Here is a 23,832-nt window from a genome sequence, read left to right on the forward strand (position 1 = left end):
TTTTGGCTGTGCAGTAATTATCAAGAAAGCATACAGTGTTTCAGAACTGTGGACCTCATTATTTTTAAGCAGACTTGATGGTAACGTTGTGAATTGGCAAAATATATATTTTTAGTGCCTACATTTTGAAAACTTTCATGCAGTCTACTAGAAAGAAGTTCGATCGACGTCCTGGGCACCAATGGTCTAGGGTATCCGGGATGATGGTGTTGATGTGAGCAATGACCAGCCTTTTAAAGCACTTGATGGCTACCGACGTGAGTGCTACAGGGCGGTAATAATTTAGGCAGGTTACCTTCGCTCCCTTGGGCACAGGGACTATGGTGGTCTGCCTGAAACATGTTGCTATTACAGACTCGGCCAGGGAGAGGTTGAAAATGTCAGTGAAGACACTTGCCAGTTGGTCCGCGCATGCTTTGAGTACACGTCCTGGTAATCCGTCTGGCCCCGCGGCTTTGTGAATGTTGACCTGTTTAAAAGGTCTTGCTCACATCGGCTACCGAGAGCGTTATCACACTGTCGTCCGGAACAGCTGGTGCTCTCATGCAGGCTTCAGTGTTGCTTGCCTCGAAGTGAGCATAAAAGGCATTTCGCTCGTGTGGTAGGCTCGCGTCACTAGGCAGCTCGCGGCTGGGATTCCCTTTGTAGTCAGTAATAGTTATCAAGCCCTGCCACATCTGATGAGCGTCAGAGCTGGTGTAGTAGGATTCAATCTTAATCCTGTATTGACGCTTTGCCTGTTTGATGGTTCGTCTGAGGGCGTAGCGGGATTTCTTATAAGTGTCCGGATTAGTGTCCTGCTCCTTGAAAACGGCAGATCTTTAGCTCGATGTGGATGTTGCCTGTAATCCATGGCTTCTGGTTGGGATATGTACGTATGGTCACTGTGGGGACGGCGTCGTCGATGCACTTATTGATGAAGCCGATGACTGAGGTGGTATACTCCTCAATGCCATTGGATGAATCCCAGAACATATTCCAGTCTGTGCTAGCAAAACAGTCCTGTAGCGTAGCATCCGCGTCATCTGACCAAATTAGTAATGTAACTTTTGGATTACCCAAACTCAGTAACGTAATCCTATTACTTTCAGTTACTTTTGGATTACTTTCCCCTTGAGGAATTAGAAAAAGACAAAAAGGATCCATCAAATTAATTTGGTGTGTCATCATAGTGGTCTCTGACTTGTGGTCAGACATGCTCAGGTGGAACAAATTTACTTAAGCCTATTTTCAATGCTGATTTGAATGTCATTGAGAAAACAGAAAGGAGTCATCATATTTTTTTCTCACAAATATCCTTTCTGAATTTAAAAGTAATCATACTTTTCAAAAGTATCTGTAATCCAATTACAATATTTTTGCTGGTAACATTACTGATTACAGTTTTTTTGTAATCAGAAGTAGCGGTTACTCCCCAACCCCCGTCACTCTCTGGATAAGAGCGTCTGCTAAATGAGCAAAATGTGGCTAAATGAAAATGTATAGAATGTGGGCAGAGATTGTTTGTTTTAAAGTTACAGAAACTCCTCACGTGACAGGAAATATCAATTGTGAATGCCGTGACGTAGCCAATATGGAGCCAATGGAAAACCGATTGATCTGGACGAGGCTGTTGATTGGCTGGTTCAAATGGCGAGGAAATTTAAACGGTAACGCCAAACCTCCTTTGTTATTTTGCGCTCTCAATAGTGTAGTTCAGCTCACGGGATTTCTATTACGGGTTGGTTGTGTTTATAAGATACGTTTGAGAGGTACGTTATAATATTTTGTATTTTAATTGACATCTCTTTTGTATCTTATAATTTACCCAGCAGATAATTTTGATCAATAGCTAGCTACCTCGTTAGGTGGCCTAATGCTACCTAACTAACTTCAATACACAATTTCTGATATTAATTTGGTATTTATATAGTTCTCGCGTGCTTGTTATAATAACGTATATATTGTCGCAACGCAGTTAAATGTGTTATGTTAATGGTTTGTGAGTGAATAACGTTAGTTAGCTAACTCATCTGAACAACTCACATCATGCATCTAATCTGCTTGTTTAGACTTTAGGTGCAGAGATGGCGCAGAGCGAATCGGCTAGTCACTACGAATTCGATGCACCGTCACATGTCATTGATTTCCAAACATTTGATACGGAGGATAACGCAGACATTTGGTTTGGTAAGATGGTTAGAAACCTATGTTTGCATGCTTGTGCACAATGTTACATTATTTTGAATGTCATTGAATTATACGTTAGGGCATAAATGAGCGTTTGGAACAGGAACGTTTCTTCTCACCACCTCTACAAGCCACAATAAAATGATATTTTAACTTTATCGGTTGTCCGTGTGGTTGGTCCTTTTGCAGGTAGGAATGAGACAATATATCCATCCACAGGAAAGTATAATTACATCAACTTTTCAAAGCGCCGGTAGTGAGTTCCGATTTCTATCACTTGAAACGTGTGCTCAAGAAAAATGCATGCAGGAGACTCATTCATACCTATAGAGCTCGTGCACGTGTTTACATGGTTCTGCACGTGCTTCAGGTGATAGAAATCTGAATGCACTACCAGCGCTTAGAAACATTTATACAATTACACTTTCCGGTGGAAATATGGTTTCACAATCCTACCTGCAAAATGACTAACTGCAAGGACATCAGTAAATTAAGTTAAAACCATTTTATCCAACATTCTGGCTTGTAGAGGTCTTGAGAGGAAACTTTGGCTGACTGGGAATGCAATTCAACTAATGGTCTCAAGGCTAGTAAGAATGGAGCTTCCCAGGATGAATGCATGTATTTCAATGTTTGTCAGCAGGCTCCAATTGGGGCCTGGCTACATGCTCTGGAAGTGGCAGCTAACTTGCCAAGTTCTTGAATTCCCACAATTCATTGCTGAATCGTGTGATGTTCTGCAGACCAATGTGCAGGCCAGGATGAGAGACTGTTTTGCCACCTCGCCACCCCAAACAGAAACAACATACCATTTGGTGCGACCCCCAAAGCACACCTGCCCAGGGCGATTGTATCTCCCAGGGTGAAAGACAACTCAGACTCGGGTTGGTACTTTGGACAGTTGTGTGATTATCTAGGCCAGATACATTCACAAGTTTGACTGACCTGTGTGTAATGTGCTGACTCTTCATGTTTCCACAATAGAGGCCCCAAGCACATCCTCAGTACCCACCACAGCAGATACCCCGAGCACGTCCTCAGTCACCCCCTCCAACATTGTCACCTCCTGGGGAAATAGGCCAGCACCGGTAGCTGCCCTGCCAAAGAATGGACCACCTGCCCAACCACGCAGGTATGTTGCTTCTAGAACACTCAGCTAACATCTTGTTTGAGAGTTCTGTAAGGCTGTACATTGGTCAAGTTGAGTTTTCACAAGCCCCACAGATTATTATTGCAGCCTTCGTCCTGCTGCATTCATGGGTGTTCAGAATATTTGGATTATTGCAAAAGTTAAAAGGAAAGCTAAAAAGGTTAACTCTAAAGTAATGTCTCTGTTCCAAAACAAGCATCTGCATGTTTAGCTGCAGACCAGTCCAGGAGTAAATAAAGTTCCTGTTGTATTTGACCTAACTAGTCAACATTAGACCAACCAACTGTATGCTTCCAAGTGGCAATCCTGTTTCTCCACTGAAGGGTGTCAAAGCGCAAAGAGGCACCCAGCAATGAGGAAGGACAGCACACCGCCCCTCAAGCCGCACCACCTGTCAAGAAGCCGAGAAGGTCTGTAAACGTATTCATTTGCACCATTCTGCCACCTGTCTATTCCATTGTTATCATGAGCAGCTGTGTGCCTGGGATTATTCAATCTAGCCCTGGATGTAATCCTAGTCATCAGTCTTACTGTTTACAGCTCAAACCCAACTGCTGTAAGAACCTTTCGCCCGCATCGAAGGTAAACAACTGGAGGGTCTTCCCCCTCCCATGGTGAAAATGTTTTTTGAGGTGGCTAGTTAGGCATGGTCAAAACTGTTCATTATTGGGTTTGAAATATGAAATGAACATTGGGTGTTGGTCATTAGTGAATGTGCCAATGTATTACTTTTTCACATGCAGGTATAGTTTTGTCACCTTTGCATGGCATATGCTTTTAGTGCAAGGACTTTATGTTTAATAATTAACCTTGACCAATTGTCTTGTGGAGAAAAGTAACCCAACTGTCTTGGTTTGTGTCCGGTTCTCAGGAGCTCATCTCTGCCCCCCAAACGCAGTGGTAGTGTCCGTACCAGCGTGCGACTAAACCCCAGAGCAGCCACCCAGGCTCGGCCCGCTGCAGCAGCCCCCAGCACCACACAGTAAGTCATTCTATCACTAATGGATTTGAATGGATTCAGCAATTAGTCAAGGAGGCATCATTACCTGATATTGGTGCCGACAAGCCTGTCAGTCCTTTCGTCCATGGCTACGTTAAGGCATTTTAGTGGTTACATTTCCCGAGCCCCATCCCTCAGTGTTATAGCCCTAGCAGAAACGCCTTATTCAACTATCAAGTGTTTGCGCTGGGTTAGGAAACCAGTGGTTCTCTAGGACCCGGATTGTAGAACACTGCCATTGAAGGTTAATATCCCTAGATTGTGTTATCATAGTGTATGTCCACCCAGGCATAAGAGCTCTGAGCATCAGGAGATGGTACACATCAAGACTCTTCAGAAGGAGGTGGCTGACCAGCGGAAGAGGAACGAGGTCAGCTACAAGGCTGCCTTGGCAGGCAGTGAGTAACCCTCCTTTCTTCCTACAAGTGAAGCGTTGCAAGTCTGTCTGCCTTAATTAAGAGGGATTTAATCTTGTCACTCAGGTCAGCTCCCTAAGAAGCTGGCTCTGGCCACCACCGTACCCAAAGAGTTCAACTTCAGCACAGATGGGCGCGTCAAGGCGGGCACTGCATCAACCCACAGGGAGGTGGACTTCACTGCTCAGCTCCGCAAGCACCCGGCCTCCCCCGTAAGTAGCTAGCTTTCTGTTTGGCCACATCAGCTGCTATGGTAATTAAAGGGATAGTTCACACAACCCAAAGATATGATTTTCCACTTACCTAGGTTGTCAATTCACCCAAACATATTTGGGATTGTTTGTTTCTCTTTAATTAATCTCCTGAATTATTTCCTTCTCAGGCCAAGGCGCCGAAGGGTGCCACTGTTCCCAAGCCCTTCAACCTGTCCACTGGCAGCAAGAGGAAGGTGGCGGACCCTGTCCCCTTCATGCCCATGGCCCAACAGATTGAGCTGTTCCAGAAACGCACACCGACCCGCTACCACCTTCGCAGTCGACAGAGCCAGGAGAGGGGTGCGTATATTAGCTCCTAATCCAGCCAGTCTTTGGCATTGTTGTACATTACAGACGATGGATGGCAGTCTCATACCCTGGGATTGCTCACTGTATGCGTGGCTGTTATTCCGGAGTTAAGTACGATGTGGGGGGTGGCAGCAAATTAAAATATGATATCCTCTCTTTCAGGCCCGTCTCCTGTGAAGAGTGAGCATCTTAAGATCACCCACCCTCACACCCCTCAGCTGATGACCCGGCAGAGGAGCCGTCCCACGGCGGTCAAGAGCAGCGCTGAGCTGGAGGCAGAGGAGCTCCAGAAACTTCAACAGTGAGTCTACACTTATGACTTCTTCACGCTCTATCCTTCTACCCTCTGCATAGTAGTTATTAGACTGTTGGGTTACTTTTACCTGTGTGTACTCTCAATGAGACTTGAACGAAGGCAAAAATGTTTGCTGGTGCTCCAGCTCATCCATAGTCCAACAACCTTGAGCCTTGTTCAGGAGGACAGAAAGATAGAAATACATTGTGTAGAACACATATGATTGTCAGTTTGAATAGGGAATTGTCTCCTCTACTTATTAAATTGCTAATAAATGAATCCACCACTGTCCTGTATATTCCAGGTTTAAGTTCAAGGCCCTGGAGCTGAACAGGAAGATCCTGGAGGGGGCGCTGAACCCCAAGAAGCCCACTGTGAAGGAGTCCACTCACCCGGAGGTATTCCATATGCATATGGACAAGAGACTTGCGGAGCGTCAGGCCAGCAAGAAGCCGGAGGAGCCCGAGGAGCAGCACACCTTCCACTCCCGCCCACTGCCTGTCAGGATCCTGGAGGAGGTGGTGGTGAGTGCTACATGACCAACTCAATTTTTTTACTGGATTGTCATGTATTTTTACACTGGATTGGTTGTACAGTTTGTTTCGCGTCTGCTCCTTAAACAAAGGAACTGATGAAGACGAGCACCAATGCTAGTAGTTTGAGGCTTTCAGAGTTTTAACCTCCAGACATGTCTATTTAAAGCAGTCTAGCACTGGTATAATACTATGATGGTATATAAGATGTGATGGCTCCCTTGTTAATGGTCTACCCACACCTTTTGGTTTACAGGGTGTCCCGGAGAAGAAGGTGCAGTGTCCCACTGTTCCAGAGTCCCCTGCGTGGGCCCTGAAGAAGGTGCGCATGGACAGAAAAGTGGAGGAGGTGAAACTCCCGGCCCCGCTCAAGGCCCACGCTGTGCCCCACTTTGGCCTGCCCTTTCTGCCTAAGCTCCAGGACAAGACCCAGGTGGAGGTGTGCCCCTTCTCCTTTGAAGAGAGGGAGCGTGAGAGGAGGGTGCTGAAAGAGAAGAGGCTGGAGGAGCTGAGGCACGAAGAGGTACCCCCATTAACTGCCTTAAAACTGTTCAGATTTCTCCTCGTGTATCATTTGCCTTACATTCTATCGATTTTGGGTAGACCTGATGAATGATGCCACTAAATGCATTACAGGTGCAGTTGCCTGTCATTAGATTAGGAGAGAAGTAATTAATCCTCTAGTGGCCTAGCACTGTGTGCTTTGTAAGATTTGTGATGCAACATTCGTTTGGGATGAAGAATGATAGCCTTTTGATGCAAGTTGTAGAGCTAGAAAATGTCATCCTAATGCAGTGTGTTGGTCTGACAATATAGCCTAAATGGCTTCGTCTGTTTCATTATTTAAAATGTTAACCCCTCAGGCGCCAAAGTTCAAGGCCCAACCACTGCCAGACTTCCATGAGGTGGTCCTGCCAGAGAAGAAGGTGGCTGAGCCCACCAAGCCTGAGCCCTTCAAGCTGCTCCTCGATGAGCGGGGAGCCGCCAAGAATGACCGCTGGGAGCAGATGGTAAGACTTGCTTTATTCAATTCCTGCCCTGCTTCAAACTGAAGATGTGGCAAAGTCCATGCAGTTGCTTTCATACTTTGACCATATACAGTACATGGAATAACTAATTATGTTTGAGTCTGGCACCAGAATATGTCAGGCAGTCAATCTTCATGCATATACACACACAATCCTATTCCCTGCCCCCATAAAGTATTTCTCACATTTCCTCCAATTTGTTCTCAGATGAAGGAGGAACAGAAGCACCAGGCGGAGGCAGCCACCTTCAAAGCTCGACCAAACACGGCCATTCACAAAGAGCCGTTCATGCCCAAGAAAGAGAACCGCTCAGTCCTGGGTACGTATGACCACAACAGCCTCGCTCACCTCTGCTTTCTGCACTGTGGTGGCCATGAACAACCCTGGTTCTGGAAACCTGTTGGACTTCTTTATTCAACTCATAAAATGTTTCCACCATTTTTATCTAAGGGATTCCATCATTTTGTCACCCTGAGCAGTTTTCTTGGATCATTACCCATCTCCAGGGGAAGGATGTTTGACTCGAGCATATTTCTTCCTCCAACTACAAATGCCAACTGAATGACTTTCGTTTTTCTTAAGTCTCTAAACGCTGGATCAGGGTTGCCTACTCCTTTACATGGGCTTTGTTTGGGAAACGCTGAGCTTGGCTTCCGCACCCCTAACCTTTATTTGTATTATTTTTTGCTTCCCACCTTTCACTTTCCATTTTTCCTCCTCCTACCTTTGAAAACACCTCACCACCCAAACCCTTTTCACCCCACCCTCTTCCTTTTCTTCCAACCCCTTTTCCTTGGCACTCTTTAGAAGACATTAATCATTCCGTAGTTCCAGAGCTCTTCCAGCTATCCACAGAGCGCCGCGCCAAGGAGCGGCTGGAGTTTGAGCGGGCGGTTAATGAAAAGGAGGCGCTGAGAGCTCGCATGGAGGAGGAGCAGCGGATGGAGCAGGAGGAGTGCGAGAAGGAGAAAATGGCCAGGCTACGCCAAGAGCAGGTAACTACGCTGACCTTAGACCAGTCCCCCAAAAAGTTGGTTACGCACTTACAATAAAATAGCTAATGGGAATCCAAACAGAAGAAACATTTTTTGCAACGTGGTAGCACTTGGTGTCCATATTCCATTTTAAACCTGAGCTATTGAAATCAACCATTCTCTCTACATGGTGTGCAGGCTTTTGTTCCAGCACAAACGCATCTGGGTAGTATTCCTTTGGCTCAAACTGGGGTGAAATCCAGGAGGGACCACCTGAACTTGTTCAAGAAACATTCCTTTTCTGTTACAAAATGTTGTGTACCCTAATTAATACGTCTCTGGTGTTTGTTCCAGCCCAGCACCAACACACCTGATACAACTAATGAATTGCTTATTCAGGCCTTTGATATAGTTGAAGTCGGTGTTAATGGTTGGTTTGTTGGAACCAAAGCCCTGCTTGGACCTCGGTGTAAACGGGTGCGTGGGTGTTTGAACAGCATCTTAATGTCCCCTCCGTCCCTCAGGTCCACAAAGCCCAGCCCATCAGACGCTACAAACAGCTGGAGCTGAAGAAGAGCGACGTCACACTTACTGTGCCCCAGTCTCCCAACTTTTCTGACCGCTTCCGCATGTGATGGCTGATGGAAAGGATTTAATTGTGTGTATATAACCACTCCATTTAGTTATTGTATCTCACTTCTGTAGTCTTCCTTTTAATTAGTTTGTAGCTATACATTAACTGCAGTATGTGAATTCTTCCACAGTAGAGTTATACCTTGGCTAGTAGAAAGGGTCTGAAGCCATTTTTCAAGTAATCTGTTCTTGGCGATACTGTTTCGGATGAAAAGTACATATTTTAAATGTCTTCAGTTGCAGCTGGGTCTCCAAAAAAAACAGAGTATTCTAAGAGCTGGTAAAATCCTATGTTTTACACTTAGTGAGGAGTTCCCTTGCCATTTTAGTCGTGTCTCTGCGACGCTGCAAAGTGTAGCTCTACACACATGCAAGAGGCATTTCTCCGCTCTGTAATCTTTCTGGGGAACCACCTGCAACTGAACACTGAGATCTATAAGATACTTTAGTGCTCAATTCAGAAGTATTGTATCATCGAACAGGTTAGTTGGAAAATTGCTTCTGACCCCTTCTACTTGCCAAAGTATAACGCTATTATGGAACAATTCACAAACCTCTGTTTTAATGTGTAGCTCAGTAACTTCTAATCCTAAGAAACATTCTAACTTCTCATTCCCATTTTACCTGTAAATTTTTTGCTCGTTTGTTCTGACTTACTGTCTCATTCAATAATGTATAATAAAGTTTTTACTTTGAATGTCTTAATGTTTTAATTCATACATCAGACTTTACATCCTTACTATCTTTAAAGGAATGTGTATGTATACTGAACCAAATATAAATGCAACAATTTCATTGATTATTACTGAGTTCATATGAGCAAGTTAAATAAATTCATTAGGCCCTAATCTATTCATTTCACAAGACTGGGAATACAGATATGCATCTGTTGGTCACAGATACATTACATTAAAATAAATGGGCCTCAGGATCGTGTCACAGTATTTTTGTGTATTTGCCATCGATAAAATGCAATGGTGTTTGTTGTCGTAGCTTATGCCTGCCCATACCATAACCCCACCTCCACCATGGGGCACTCTGTTCACAATGTTGACATCAGCAAACCACTCGCCCGCATGACTCCATACACGTGATCTGCGGTTGTGAGGCGGGTTGGACGTACGGCCAAATTCTCTAAAATGAGGTTGGTGGCGGCTTATGATAGAGAAATGAACATTAAATTATCTAGCAACAGATCTGGTGGGCGTTCCTGTAGTCGGTTTGCACGCTCCCTCAACTTGAGACCTCTGTGGAATTGTGTTGTGACAGAACTGCACATAATAGAGTGGCCTTTTATTGTCCTCTGTACAAGCTGCACCTGTGTAATGATCAAGCTGTTTAATCAGCTTCTTCATATGCCATGCCTGTCAGGTGGATGGATTATCTTGGCAAAGGAGAAATGCTCACTGACAGGGATGTAAACACATTTTGTGCACAGAATTTCAGAGAAATAAGCTTTTTGTGTGTATGGAACACTACTGGGATATTTTATTTGAGCTCATGAAACAGGACCAACACTTTACATGTTGCGTTTATATTTTTGTTCAGTGTAGATTCATTTCTGCATTGAAGTCTTTTGACTGTCTGCAACATGTTGCCGCAGCAGCCTTCTGCCAAGAAAAATGGACTACAACATTTGTTTATGCCTTGGTGAAGTTTTCAGTAGTTTTAGTAACCTCTGGCCTTCGTTATGAGCTACTGCAGTGTTTCGAAACATTTTTTTGTACCAGGGCCTAAGCTATGGTTCTCTTTGTGGGCTTGCTTAAAAATACTATAGTGTAGACAAACCATCTTGGGGACCAGAGGTTAAGGCACTGAGCTAGTGGGTAAGGTTGGATGGAGGCCAAGCTGTGTCATTTCAGTAATCATACTCTTGGGAAGAGTATCTAATAGTTTAGTGAGACTATTAACACACCAACAGATGTGCAAATTAGGAGTCTGCTCCAAGTCTGGAAAGGATTGGTTCTAACTCGATTAGGCAAGACCCAGACATTTGGATCACTACCTTCTATGCCCAAATAAAAATGTTTTTGTGTGCACATGCTCTCCATCAGAGGAACTGCGTCTGTCTGGCCTGCCATGCATACCTTCGTTATCTGCTACTGTTTCCCAACCCTCGGCGCCCTTGCCCCTCGCTTGCCTATTTCTGGACCATGAGGCTGTCGCTGGAAGAGATAACGGAGCAAACCAGCTCACTGTGGCTTTCTCCTCTGGACAGGACCAACCCCTACTGTCTGACTCTTACCAATACTGGTCATTCTGCTTCTTTACCTGATCTGACGTTCTTCCTACTCTGCCTTCTACAGCTTTCATTGATCTAAGAGGTAGGTACAATTTAAGAGCTCTGAGAGGAAGCCTGAAGAGTACCAACCATTATATTTGTGGAGGGAGCTGTAACCAACTGTCCTGACTTTTGTACCATTTGTAACTAGAAACCATTTGTAACCAGCCCTTCCATTTCTTGAGGATAACTCTGCCTCTGTCTTCTGTGTGACTCCTGCTTCTAGTCTAGAGGCTTTTGTTTTGCGGAGGCCTATTGAGGACCACTGTTCATCATGGGTTCAGTGCGGTGTCCGCCACCTGTCCCACACCCCACAAACCTACCTGTCCTAGAGGCCAAAGTAGATCACTTGACTCACAAGTTGGATGAGCTCCTCTCCAGAGAAATAGGTGCCTGCACCATCTGCTCCACCTGCAGTCTGCACAGTGGCCAGCCAGAGGCAACAGAAAGGCAGCTTGTGGCCCAGTCCAGGCTGCTAGAGAACTTGGAGAGGAAGATCAGTGAGATGCAGAGGACCTTAGAGGGCCTGGCCAAAGGTAACGTTCAATCGATCTGAAATGACACATGGAAGTATTGTATTGTTATTGACAATCTAAGTTTGACTGAGCTCTCTACAGGATTGACCCATGGTTTAGTATTTCAATGTCTCAATCAATGCCGTGTATCTGCATCAAAGTTTCAAACTGCATTTCAAAGGAGATTAATAGCTGTGAAGTGGACATGAATTACAATAATTTTGTTCACAAAATGTTGATGTTACAACAACGTCCATGCTACTGTGAAGATGAGAGAGGCTTGTAGGAAATGTGTCCAATTTCCTTTGAGGATAATTCGGTTTTGTCTTGTAAATGAGGTCTGGAGCAAAGGAACCCCCACACTTGCCAGGGAGCTTCCCCAGCCCCACCCATCGAGCCACCACCTAGGACAGTATATCTGCCAGCCAGGACGTCATTAGTCACTTCTAAGGTACTTTGAGTCTGTTTCCTCATTGTGTGCATGGTTATGTGTATACACTGCATGGTCTTTTTCCATGTTGATAAATGTCAACATGGTAAACATGTACAATATATAAATGACAAAACATAAAGCAACTGTTTTAGTTGATGATTGGTCAGTGGCCCAATGTCTGGTGCTATATGTTCTCTCATGGTCAGGATGAGATCCCGGATCAGTTGGAGACAAACAGACAGCAGGACAAGACACAACACACTCCTACCACCCCAGCAAAGAAAGGTAACTATATTCATACTCGATGAGCTCTAGACCAAATGCAGGTGACCAATATCCAGGGTGGATTCAATTGGTGTGTTATTTGACAGAGATAGATGCAACGAAAACATTGACACGGCTGGCAGTAGCGGTTGTCCCATCAACGGTGCACACTCAAAAGACTTTGACTCAGACGAGGACCACAGTGACAAAGAACCAAGCGGCCACACCCATCGAGGCATCACTTAGGACAGCATCTCTGCCAGTCAGCAATTCATTAAGCACTGAAAAGGTACTCTTATTGTATGCTTTTTCATTGTGTGAATGGTTTTGTGTATACATTGCATGGATATGTGTCTACTTGATATCTCTAAATGGCAAAACCTAAAACGAGCCTTTTAATTGATGATTGGTCAGTGGCACACCTTGTGAGATGCTCAAGCGGCCTCTATGTTTCTCTCATGCTCAGGCTGAGACCCAGAATCAGTTTGAGACGAACAGACACCAGGAAACAACGCAACACACTCCTATCGCTCCTGCAAAGAAAGGTAATTCACTTCCATTTTAGTGGTATGACTATAGTCATGTCATACTCTGTGAGCTTAAGACCTACATTTGGCTAGATTGAGCTGACCAACATTCATGGCTTCGATGGGTGTTTATGTGTTATATGATAGATACAAACACAGTGAAAGCATTGACATATGAATGGATAGACATATATTAATTAAGGGGTGTCTGCAGGTATGGGAGCAGAGCAAAGAGACTGTGTTGGGGCTGCAGCAGGAGAGCAGCGGATTGGAGGGAACCAACAGGGGGTCAGAGGTCAACCAATGGCAGCAGAGTCCCACAGACAGAGTGAAACTAAAAGGGGTGGGATGAGAGAGGTTCCAGCTGTAGCGATTGTCCCATCAATGGCGGAAACTCCAAAGACTCAGACGAGGACCACAGTGACGGAGAACCAAGCAGCTGCTCCCTCAAGTCCCACCCCCGCACCAAAAAATCAGTCTGGGTTGGCTGTCCTTATGGCAACCGTGGAGAGCTCCTCCCTCAGACAAGTGCACAGCTGTCCAGAGTCCTTGCAGAGGTAAAGGAGCTTACTCATCACCTAACATACATACTAATAGAAATGATCAATGATTGGATATCATATCTATATGTGAAAAACTCGACACATCCACCACCGATGTGAATCACATTGCTTTCCACCATACAACGTATAAACGCTAGTCTGCTCTGTTTGTGCTGGCCTTCTTTCTGGTCCAGGATCCAGAGCTCAAGGCCCATGCCGCAGTCTGTCTGCCCTGCCCGTGGACCTGTTGTTGGGAAGACCTGCAGTGTGTTGGGAAGGGATAGTCCAGTTGCAGCCAGTGGAATACAGATCAGAGTAGTCCCTGCTGCAGCAGAAAGGACCCGGCCCAAGTCCCCACCCAAAACCTGCCATAAGGTCATAGGTGAATGTTGACTTCCGTGCACAAAAGGCCTTAGTGTTTGAGAATTTGGGGATTAGTATGCTAGTATACAGAGAAGTGTACTGACGTTGTGCTAATGAGTGGTGCCCTCCCAATCTTTATCTCTCGCTCTCTCTCTCTCTCTATCTATCTATCTCTCAGATGACGTTCCCCCCCAGCCGGCTCCTTTCCTTCACCACTGTGTGTCGTTGCGATCCAACCCCACATCTGACACCTTCATTATCCACACCAGAGAGGTGCTGGGGAGGTAAGCTGACATCTGTAGCCTACTGGTCTGGAATAGTGGTAGAAGTACTAATCTGTCAGATGTTATCTACTGGCTATTGGGTTTGTGTGTTAATGAGTTAAGAAAAACACATTTTTCCCTCAGCGGACGCTTTGGCAAGGTGCACAAGTGCACCGAAAAATCCTCTGGACTTAAGCTCGCAGCTAAGATAATCAACACACGGACTGCTAAAGAAAAGGTGAGTGAGTAAGTTGACTGATAAATGAGATAATTTGCTTTTTGTCCACTCAAAGCAGTCCTACATTTCATGACTACAAATATATATACTGCATATTTACAGGTACATATTTGTATGTTCATGTACACATTTGCCTGTGTTGTTCTCTCAGGAAAGGGCAAATAACGAGGTGCAGGTGATGAACCAGCTGAGTCATCCTAACATCCTCCAGCTCTACGAGGCCTTTGAGGCCAAGCACCAGCTGGTGTTAATTCTGGAGTAGTAAGTGGCTACTATTCCTTCATATTCCACTCTGCTATTCATTGTCATTGGTTAGCAAGATCTCCATTACATTGTAGTGCTTCCAAACATTCTACAAATCATTTAACAGGGATCAATAAATTAACAATTAATTAATATACTTTAATGATCTCCTGCGGGAGGATTTGGTTTGCTGGCAGCACTCAGAGACATATATACAGAACACTGAATCACCGCAAATATGGATACATTATGAAAACAAAGACAAGGTGCATTACATACAGTATACCTCAATCAAAAGTACACAATGGAAAGGGGAGAAAGGAGAAGTGGAGTTGGTCAACCTTATGTCTGTGTGTGGCAGTGTTGAGGGCGGGGAGCTGTTTGACAGGATTGTGGATGAGAGCACACCGCTGACCGAGGTGGACGCCATGGTATTTGTCAAGCAGATCTGTGAAGGGGTCAGCTACATGCATCAGATGTATGTCCTCCACCTCGACCTGAAAGTGAGTATGGTGGACTGGATGTGCATTCCAGATTTCAAGGCTCACCACCGTCACAAATGCTAGGCACATTTTAATCACTACTTGAAGCACAGTGTGGTCAGTCTCACCATAACTCAAAGAGGTATCCATGTGTGTTGTTGTGAGAAAAGTAATCAATGGTTAATTTATACAAATGAATTTGCACACTCCGATGTTTACAGCCGGAGAATATCCTTTGTGTGAATCGCACTGGCCATCAGGTTAAGATTATCGACTTTGGGCTGGCAAGAAGGTAATGCCTCTCTTCAGCTGTGTGTGTGACTTTGCAAGCTTTATTGTGAGCATTGGTAGCAGCTTTCTCAAAAAGAACCTTGAAAATGAATTTTCTTTCTTCCTCGGAATCAGATACAGGCCTCGGGAGAAGCTCCGAGTAAATTTTGGAACCCCTGAATTTCTGGCCCCAGAGGTGGTCAACTTTGACTTTGTGTCCTTCCCCACAGACATGTGGACCTTAGGGGTCGTCACTTATATGCTGTGAGTCTAATATACCAGCCTCATATTCCCTAACAGCTTAGTTAAACCATAAGTTGTATGGGGCAAACTTACTTCCATGTAAGTAACATTTCTACTTAGTGTCCCATTGACATCAATGCATGACTAAGTAAAAATGTGACTTAAGTGGAAGTGATGATTCACCCCCCATGTCCCTACCATGCATGCTTTTTAATTGTGACCTGTGTCCCTGTGTATGTGCATGCGTCACTTCCTTCATCTCATCCTCCGCAGTCTAAGTGGCCTTTCACCCTTCCTGGGTGACGATGATAGCCAGACCCTCAACAACGTCCTCTCTGCCAACGGTTCTTTTGAGGACGAGGCCTTTGAGCACATCTCAGCTGAGGCCAAGGACTTTATCTCCCACCTTCTGGTCAAGGAGAGGGGGTGAGGGCCAAAGCTGAAATAATAATCATAACACTCATGATTTTGATAATTATTACAGTTTATTAGTTATACTTCTACCCTGTTCCCTGTTTGGCCAGAGGGCGAATGAGTGCTGCACAGTGTCTAAGACATCCGTGGCTCAACAACATTGCAGAGAAGGCCAAGGGCAGCAATATAGTACTGAAGTCCCAGGTCCTGCTGAAGAAATACCTGGCCAAGAGACTATGGAAGGTCAGTCCAACATATTTCCTCCACCACACAGTGTGGTTCATTTAGTTGGTTTTGTAGTTGGAAGACACATTGTTCACATTACGGAACAGTTTTATCCTCTTTGCACTACAATCAGCTCTTTCATGTCAATTGTTTCCGGCCAACCATTGTTGATCAGATGCATCCAACCTTCCTGCCTTGCTCACTGTATGTTGTAAATGTGCTTCTGTGCTTATTGACAGAAAAACTACATTGCGATAGCAGCAGCCAACAGATTCAAGAAGATCAGCAGCGGTGGGGAGCTGACCTCTCTGGATACGGATATGGATACAGTACCTATAGCAATGTAACAATCTCACCTATTAACACAGTACCTATGCTGCGCCTTACAATGTCACCCCCTGTGAACCTGTACTGACCTCCGCTGGACAAACTGCATACTAGTAAAGACCTCCCACATAATCAGTCAGAGAAGGTACTCTTGTCATGGTCTGTCTGTCTAAAATAAACTGGCCACAGTGTGTGAATAAATAGTGGCTACACAGCATAATTTGACTCAGAAAATTAACAGCAATTTTGTACTTTAATATTTGTATTTTCTTGTGTGGAAATGTATGGAAGCAATTTCATGCCAAAACATATGACACTACATCTATAGAGGAAATGTGTTTGATAGTGAAATAACGAGAAACCAATCCAATCTAATAGGTACTTTATTGTTTACATTCAGACAATAAGAAAATGCTTCAAAGATAATATGATAAGAGCAGTTCAGCAATTCTTGTTTTGTATCTTCTTCTATAGGGTGATGGAACAAACAGCTAGAGCCTTGTCCTAAGAGCTAACGAGGATGTGATGCCTGCATTCTAGTAACGCTTCCAGCTAATTTTACTGCAGGCAACAATGCAATTGAATACAATGGAATCCTCATTCAATACAATATGATGGGAACTTAACTATTGTGCTAACATCCTTTTGTCAATATGCTAAGCTAACCTCAATACAAATCTATTACTATAAAGTGTGCGTTCGTTGAACTGACAAAAATAAACTCTACACAAATGTTTTCTCTGTAATTATATGAAAAGTAACAAGTTGCTCTTTTCTGAGGTAGTCAAAGGACGCGTTCCAGGCTGTCTACATTTCAGACAGTTGCATTGCATCAACCAATGGTTGCATGCTACTTAATCGACTGCGCAGTCGGGCCTCAGATTGCTATATCATATGATGTGGTTAGCTGATATGTTAAACACCTATCCAGGTGTTGTGAGATCTGGCAGGCGTCTGCAATGTAGTCAGTCTAAAACGCTGCCAACAAGTATACAATCATCATGGGCGTGGAGGAACTGACCTCTACATATCAGGAGAGGATACATTACATAAGTACTGGTAAAAGAGACAACGATGTTCAAGGAGGAGAGATGTTATTCCGTACTGATTGTTCGATTTCTTGTTACATTTTTACATAACAGTTACCTCCACGCCAAGAAAAAGAACTGGTACTGTAATAGGATAAGATAGAGGTAGAACGTTTATGGGTCAATCAATGTCACTGTCTGTTGTATCTAAACAAAACAAGCAATTTGATTAATAAAATCTACATTTTCACTTTAGATCTAATGGCACAAGTTAGAGCCAAAGTAACTAGGAAATAGATTAAAAGGTTATACCCTAACCCCACAGGACAGAGTACTGTATTTATCTGTTCATCTAGGAGAGCATGTTGTTGAGGTAAAAGGAACAAAACATTTCATAAGACATCAATTCTATCCTTTCGTAATGTCTTAAGTGCTTAAACCCAGTCAAGAGAGTAGACACCCAAGAGGCACAACAGTAGCATTTTTTAAAGACATCGGTGCAACATTTCACTGAATACAGGATACAGTCAATGATATGCAGTAATATGAAACCTATTTCAGTAACACTCTCTAAAGCAGTGTTTGACAAACCTCTCAAGTACCCCCTGCCATTCCACCTATTTGGTATATTCCAGAACAAGCACAGCTGATTGAACTGGTCAACTAATAATCAAGCTCTTGATTACTTAAATCAGGTGTGCTAATACTGTCTGGAACAGACCAAATAATTGGAATGGGGGTACTGGAAGAGAGGTTTGGATAACTGCTTTAAAAGAACTTAAATCAAACGTCTCTAGTTTTTGTATAAATAAGCAGAACATGATAACACAAGTACACTTTTACGCAAACTGCTGTTAAATATCTAACATGACCATTGTCATAAAAGTGACTCACATTATTGGAAAACAAGATGAGTGGCAGGTGTCATGTAGCACTTATGTCCACATTGTATAGACCTGATGCGGTCTTTCCTGAACAAAGTGCAACCATTTGGCCTATTTCTAACAGGTTTCAATAAAACTACATTTTGGTTGCTAAAAGACACTCCCTTTTCTCCTTCTGCTCAAGTTTCTTATTATCGGAGGAGGTAATACTGATGAAGTGGTTCTTTGTGTTCGACATCATCATAACAAAAAGTATTGCCACTGAAAGCTTAATTAGCATCATTTAAAAAAATGAAATTCCCATTTTTTCCATAAAAAAAATAAATGCAAGCACATTGGAAGCCTCTATGTATCACTTGTGTATTCAAGTCTTTCTAGACACTCGCCCTTTATGGGAGGCTTTATTCAAGACTATTTGGGGTGTCCCTTGGCCTGGTGTTTGGGTCACGTGGGTCACATGGTATCAGGCTGCTCACTGTTGAAAGGCCTGGTAGTAGCGAGGTAGGGAGGTGGAAGTGCTCATTCCAGGGTTGCTGAACCCCTGAGGTAGCTGGTTGTTGTTGTGGTTGTGGGCTCCAGGGCCCTGGGGTGCGTGAAGTTGTGGGGGCTGCAGGAAGGTGAGACCTCCTGGGGCCTGATAGGGTAGAGGGCTGGAGGAGGAGGGCGGCACAGTGGAGGTAGAGGTAGAGGGGTAGCCCATCACCAGACCTCCCATACTCATATGAGCACTGTAGGGAGGCAGGCTGAACGGCAAGAAGCCCAGAAGAGGACCCAGGTCCATGTTAGCAGCGCACGACAGCTCGGCTGAGGAGAGAGCGGGGCTCCTGGACAGAAGGTGGGGGTCACCGGCCCCTGGGCCACCCTGGGCTTCTGAAAGCACCTCCCTCTGAGGGGAGGCGGAGGTAGAGGAGGAGGCTGTGGTCAGGTGTGGGGGCAGCCCGCTCTGCAGGTCCATTAGGAAGCTCTCCATGTCAGTGCGGGGATATGAGGTAGATCCATGCTGGTACCTGGCCATGTGGCCATAAGGCTGCTGTTGCTGCTGGGGGAGGTGGTGGTGGGGATGGGGATGGGGAGACGGACCTGGCATGTGGCGACCCACCCCCATGGCCGTGGACAGGGAGCCCTGCATGAGGGAGTGATGTTGGTGGCCCATGCCTGGATTGGACATGGTCTGCAGGGGGTAGCTGCTGTACATGTCAATGGGGAAGGCCTCTACATGCTCCTTGGAGGAGGGCCCCATGCCGCATTGCACCGGACTTGGCTCCTCCTTTACAGGCCCAGGTGTGGTGGGGGCAGGTGTGGGGGTGGTGGGGGTGGGCTCCTGGACGTGGCTCTTCTTCAAGTGGCGCGTCAGATGGTCTCTTCGACCAAAGCGCTGGGCACAGCGCGGGCACAGAAAGTCACGGCGCCCTGTGTGCACCACCGCATGGCGCCGCACATCCTTGCGGGTGTAGAAGCGCCGGTCGCAGCGCTCGCACGAATACTTCCTCTCCCTGACGGTGGCGGTACCCTCCAGTGGCGGAAGCCTGTCGGTGTGGCTCCCCAGCTGCTCCAGCAGGGCAGGCGCCCCCTCCTGGCAATGGAGCTCCCCAGGGAGGGTGGCGCTGGGGGCAGGGGCGTGGGTGGCCAGCAGGTGGCGCCGGTAGCCCAACTGAGTGCTGTACTGTTTGCCACACTCCTGGCAGTGGAACACATGCCTGTTGGCGTCGTGGGCCTGCAGGTGGCTCTTCAGGTGCTCCTTCTGTTGGAACATCCTCTAGTAGAGGGAACGGCGCTGGGTCTTCTGCAGAGGGCGACGGGCCATAAGCATGAGTAGACGGACAAAACACTCATATGGGGTATTTTAAGAGAGGACCTTCAAACTTGACAGGCTTGGCTGCACCGTTAATGGAGAGTAGGGTGTTGAGTGCTGCTGAATGCTGCTAGTGGAGTGTTTCGTATTCTCTCCAGGCGAGGGTCTGTCCGCCTGTCTCCCTTTCCAGTGCGAGCTTCTATCAGATGGGGGGGTTCTGCAGCAGCAGCTGCCATAGCAACCCAATAGGGCCAGGGCAATGAGAGCAGAGTCACTCACTCAGCCATTAAGGCTCGGACTGGATATGGGTGAGCATCCCTGAGCTTGTGTGAGTTTTATGTTATTTTGTGTGTATATGTGCGTGTCTCCGCAGGGTAATTCTTGGGTAAGGCCCAAAGTTGTGTGCTTCTTCTCCCTGTCTCATCCAGCCACACCAGCCAGAGGAGCGGTTGAATGTGAGTTGCAGTTTTGCATGACCACAGTCCTATAAAGAAGCACAAACAAGCACATGGTTAAGATCAGCCTAAAGTTGTTGTGTGATGAAATTACCAGGGTCAAGCTGACGCCGGACACACCCCATGTATAGCACCCATCCAAAGCAATGCACTTTACATGATTTGTCCCTATACCTGTGTAATAACCATAACTATACATCATTGGTAGTAACACTTTTATTACATAGAACTTTAGTAATTACTTTGACATTTTAAAGTAATGGAGTTGAGCTGTTTTTGTGATTACACGTGAAATAAGGAAAACTTTAACAATACTGTAATATAAAAAAAAATATTACTTGGCTTTTTAAATTGAGGATTTACTATGGTTAGGCTAATTGTGCAAGTGCTGCAGATCAATATTCGGGCCATAGATAGTGTCATCAAGTGAAACCTGGGTGGCATGATATGAGCAATGTATTCTATATTAGAAAATTATCATTTTTATATAATTTGATGGGGCCACTGTACAAAAGACACTGATCTGAACAATGTAAAGCAAGGTATGGGAGTTTCACTTGGAAACGAATCAAAAGTCTATATATAACGAACATATGGTTCATCAACTCGCGCTGATCAGCATGTATATGAAGTAAAAAAAACACAAAAACATATTCACGTAGTAACTTAAAAATACAAAGTAAACTGAACTTAACTCAATAAATGGGCCTCGTGTAATTCATGATCAATGATTGAAAAATATTTAATGGGGAGACGTAATACGAAAATAAGGACGTGATGATAACATTATTATTTTTTTAATTAAAACGTTTGTGTTCTGAAATACAATGTGATGAGCGCTAACAAAACAGTTATGCTTTTCTTAATTACATAAAGTAATGAAAATAAATATACATATTGCACTACTATTTGAAAAGTGCCAAAGAAATTAAGCAAATTCATGTCACCGAATTTGATCGGTTTGAGTCGATTTTTACTATCAGCCTGGCAGGCGTATATTTGGGACCTTTCCGTTGAAAACTGGCGTAAACGTACCTTTAAAACTTTCGCGATTCGGTTCTTGGTCCTTTTCTCTCAGATGTTTTGTAAAACTATTTTTCCAATTTTTAAAAGTTGTATTATTTTCGGGCCCTGGGTTTTGCTTCCGCGGCGCTAGAGTTGCAGAGCGCTTGCATTATGGGAGTGTGACGTCAGACACCTCTTTTTGACAAACTTTTGCAGGGGTTGCTAGCTAAAAACGGTTCACCTACACTGAGCGACCTAGCATGCAATACCTCATATTAAACCTTAAGATATGGGACAATATTTTAAAACTTGGAAAAAATCTTTCCATAACATCATTGCATATACTAAAACTGTTTTGAAGGTGTTGTACTCCCAAAAAACAAAAGCGGATGGCCATATGGGCCCCACATCATGACGCTATATAAGAAGAGAGGATGATGGAGGGAGCGGACTCACTTAAGACCGTTACGAGGAGAAGATCCTCGTCGTCTTTTCCATCAGATTTTCTGCTCATAATCTGGTTCTGGTTCTGGTCAGGACTCAGGATGACCAAAAATCCTAATGCATCCTTAATCCATGTTCCAAACAGTTTCTTCATTGAGGAACTGTTTGCAACATGGATTTATGTTGCATTGGTTGTGGAGTAAGGTTGCATACCCTACTGTTCAAGTTTTTGTCATTTGTGTTGTACCAATAGCTTCAAACTATATCATGTCAATCTCACAGACTGTCTGTCCAGGTTTGCGTTCATAGCTCCATCTGCAAAATGTGTGGTTACATTTCCCCAGCCCCATTCCTCAGTTCACCAAACAATGTGGCAGGATCAGGCTGTTGAAATTATAGATTGTACCTATTCTATTAATGTGGATGTTCTCTGTGTGATTTGATTTGGAGGTATGGGAAATCATAATGACTAGTACTCTATTTATTACAGACTATAATCAGACTTGGTTCGATAATAACCAACATTATTTTATTCGCCCCTTACCCCAATGTTTGTTTGTGCTAATAAACAGGCAGTTAATGCTGACACAGACACAGGCCTTTTCCACTGTCATTTGAACAGTGCTGCACACCCCAAGCAAACTAGAGCACTGGACCATCAATGGAAACTGTGGCTAGCCCTACGCTTTTATCTAAACACTGTAGTCGATGTCATTATGTTCCCTTATGTCTTATGTAATTAAATAGTAGCCTAGAAAAATCTTATTTTTTCTTGCAATTTGTTATCTCAAAACAGAATGTCCCACTGGGCACACACTGGTTGAATAAACGTTGATTCCATGTCATTTAAATGAAATTAAGTTGAACCATTGTGGAATATACATTGAATTGACGTCTGTGCCCACAGCGGTGGTATCAGATTTTTCCTCTCCATGTTTTCCTTCAGGTTGATCTCTGGCAGGTTTGTCTATGGGCAGGGTACATGTTGATGCCATTGTGGCCAGTGCTTGCCTTGGGCAGGAGCTCACCGGAGCTGAGTACTGGCACCTCAAATGTTCTACTGCTTGAGCTCCTGTTCCTCTTAGAGAATATTAGCTCAAAAGTATTGTGGACCTCCTGCATCTATATACACTGCTCAAAAAAATAAAGGGAACATTTAAACAACACAATGTAACTCCAAGTCAATCACACTTCTGTGAAATCAAACTGTCCACTTAGGAAGCAACACTGATTAACAATACATTTCACATGCTGTTGTGCAAATGGAATAGACAACAGGTGGAAATTATAGGCAATTAGCAAGACACCCCCAATAAAGGACTGGTTTTGCAGGTGGTGATCACAGACCACTTCTCAGTTCCTATGCTTCCTGGCTGATGTTTTGGTCACTTTTGAATGCTGGCGGTGCTTTCACTCCAGTGGTAGCATGAGACAGAGTCTACAACCCACCCAAGTGGCTCAGGTAGTGCAGCTCATCCAGGATGGCACATCAATGCGAGCTGTGGCAAGAAGGTTTGCTGTGCCTGTCAGCGTAGTGTCCAGAGCATGGAGGCGCTACCAGGAGACAGGCCAGTACATCAGGAGACGTGGAGGAGGCCGTAGGAGGGCAACAACCCAGCAGCAGGACTGCTACCTCCGCCTTTGTGCAAGGAGGAGCAGGAGGAGCACTGCCAGAGCCCTGCAAAATGACCTCCAGCAGGCCACAAATGTGCATGTGTCTGCTCAAACGGTCAGAAACAGACTCCATGAGGGTGGTGTGAGGGCCCGACGTCCACAGGTGGGGGTTGTGCTTACAGCCCAACACCGTGCAGGACATTTGGCATTTGCCAGAGA

General features: G+C 44.8%; 3 protein-coding genes and 1 long non-coding RNA gene across 5 annotated transcripts in view; 2 read left to right on the forward strand and 2 right to left on the reverse strand.

The window, feature by feature from the left end:
• Positions 1-23,832, reverse strand: part of LOC311150356 — a 684,587-nt gene that overhangs the window by 190,528 nt on the left and 470,227 nt on the right. The gene's annotated exons all lie outside the window — the stretch shown is intronic.
• Positions 1,677-9,458, forward strand: LOC311149560 (targeting protein for Xklp2-like). The gene is made up of 16 exons (XM_084186737.1): positions 1,677-1,751; positions 2,052-2,169; positions 2,913-3,053; positions 3,154-3,301; positions 3,643-3,729; positions 4,191-4,301; positions 4,608-4,717; positions 4,802-4,947; positions 5,118-5,289; positions 5,461-5,599; positions 5,898-6,117; positions 6,383-6,649; positions 6,990-7,136; positions 7,362-7,473; positions 7,962-8,149; positions 8,653-9,458. Exons 2-16 carry the CDS (start codon positions 2,067-2,069, stop codon positions 8,761-8,763), a joined length of 2,202 nt encoding a protein of 733 aa, XP_084042863.1. The 5' UTR covers positions 1,677-1,751; positions 2,052-2,066; the 3' UTR covers positions 8,764-9,458.
• LOC311149443 (uncharacterized protein) lies at positions 11,317-16,411 on the forward strand (the record flags this gene model as incomplete). The annotated part of the gene is made up of 16 exons (XM_084186644.1): positions 11,317-11,578; positions 11,896-12,008; positions 12,197-12,275; positions 12,362-12,543; positions 12,721-12,799; positions 13,008-13,338; positions 13,518-13,705; positions 13,865-13,970; positions 14,094-14,187; positions 14,339-14,448; positions 14,792-14,933; positions 15,134-15,204; positions 15,318-15,446; positions 15,699-15,851; positions 15,950-16,082; positions 16,304-16,411. The coding sequence occupies 16 exons, from the start codon at positions 11,317-11,319 to the stop codon at positions 16,409-16,411; spliced, it is 2,280 nt and encodes a 759-aa protein (XP_084042770.1).
• LOC311149639 (zinc finger protein PLAGL2-like) lies at positions 16,757-21,707 on the reverse strand. The gene is made up of 2 exons (XM_084186831.1): positions 21,586-21,707; positions 16,757-20,579 (listed from the first exon to the last, which is right to left on the reverse strand). The coding sequence occupies exon 2, from the start codon at positions 20,054-20,056 to the stop codon at positions 18,776-18,778; it is 1,281 nt and encodes a 426-aa protein (XP_084042957.1). The 5' UTR covers positions 20,057-20,579; positions 21,586-21,707; the 3' UTR covers positions 16,757-18,775.

Source organism: Coregonus lavaretus (assembly GCF_964263955.1).
Source record: "Coregonus lavaretus genome assembly, chromosome: 22".
Classification (NCBI taxonomy): domain Eukaryota; kingdom Metazoa; phylum Chordata; class Actinopteri; order Salmoniformes; family Salmonidae; genus Coregonus; species Coregonus lavaretus.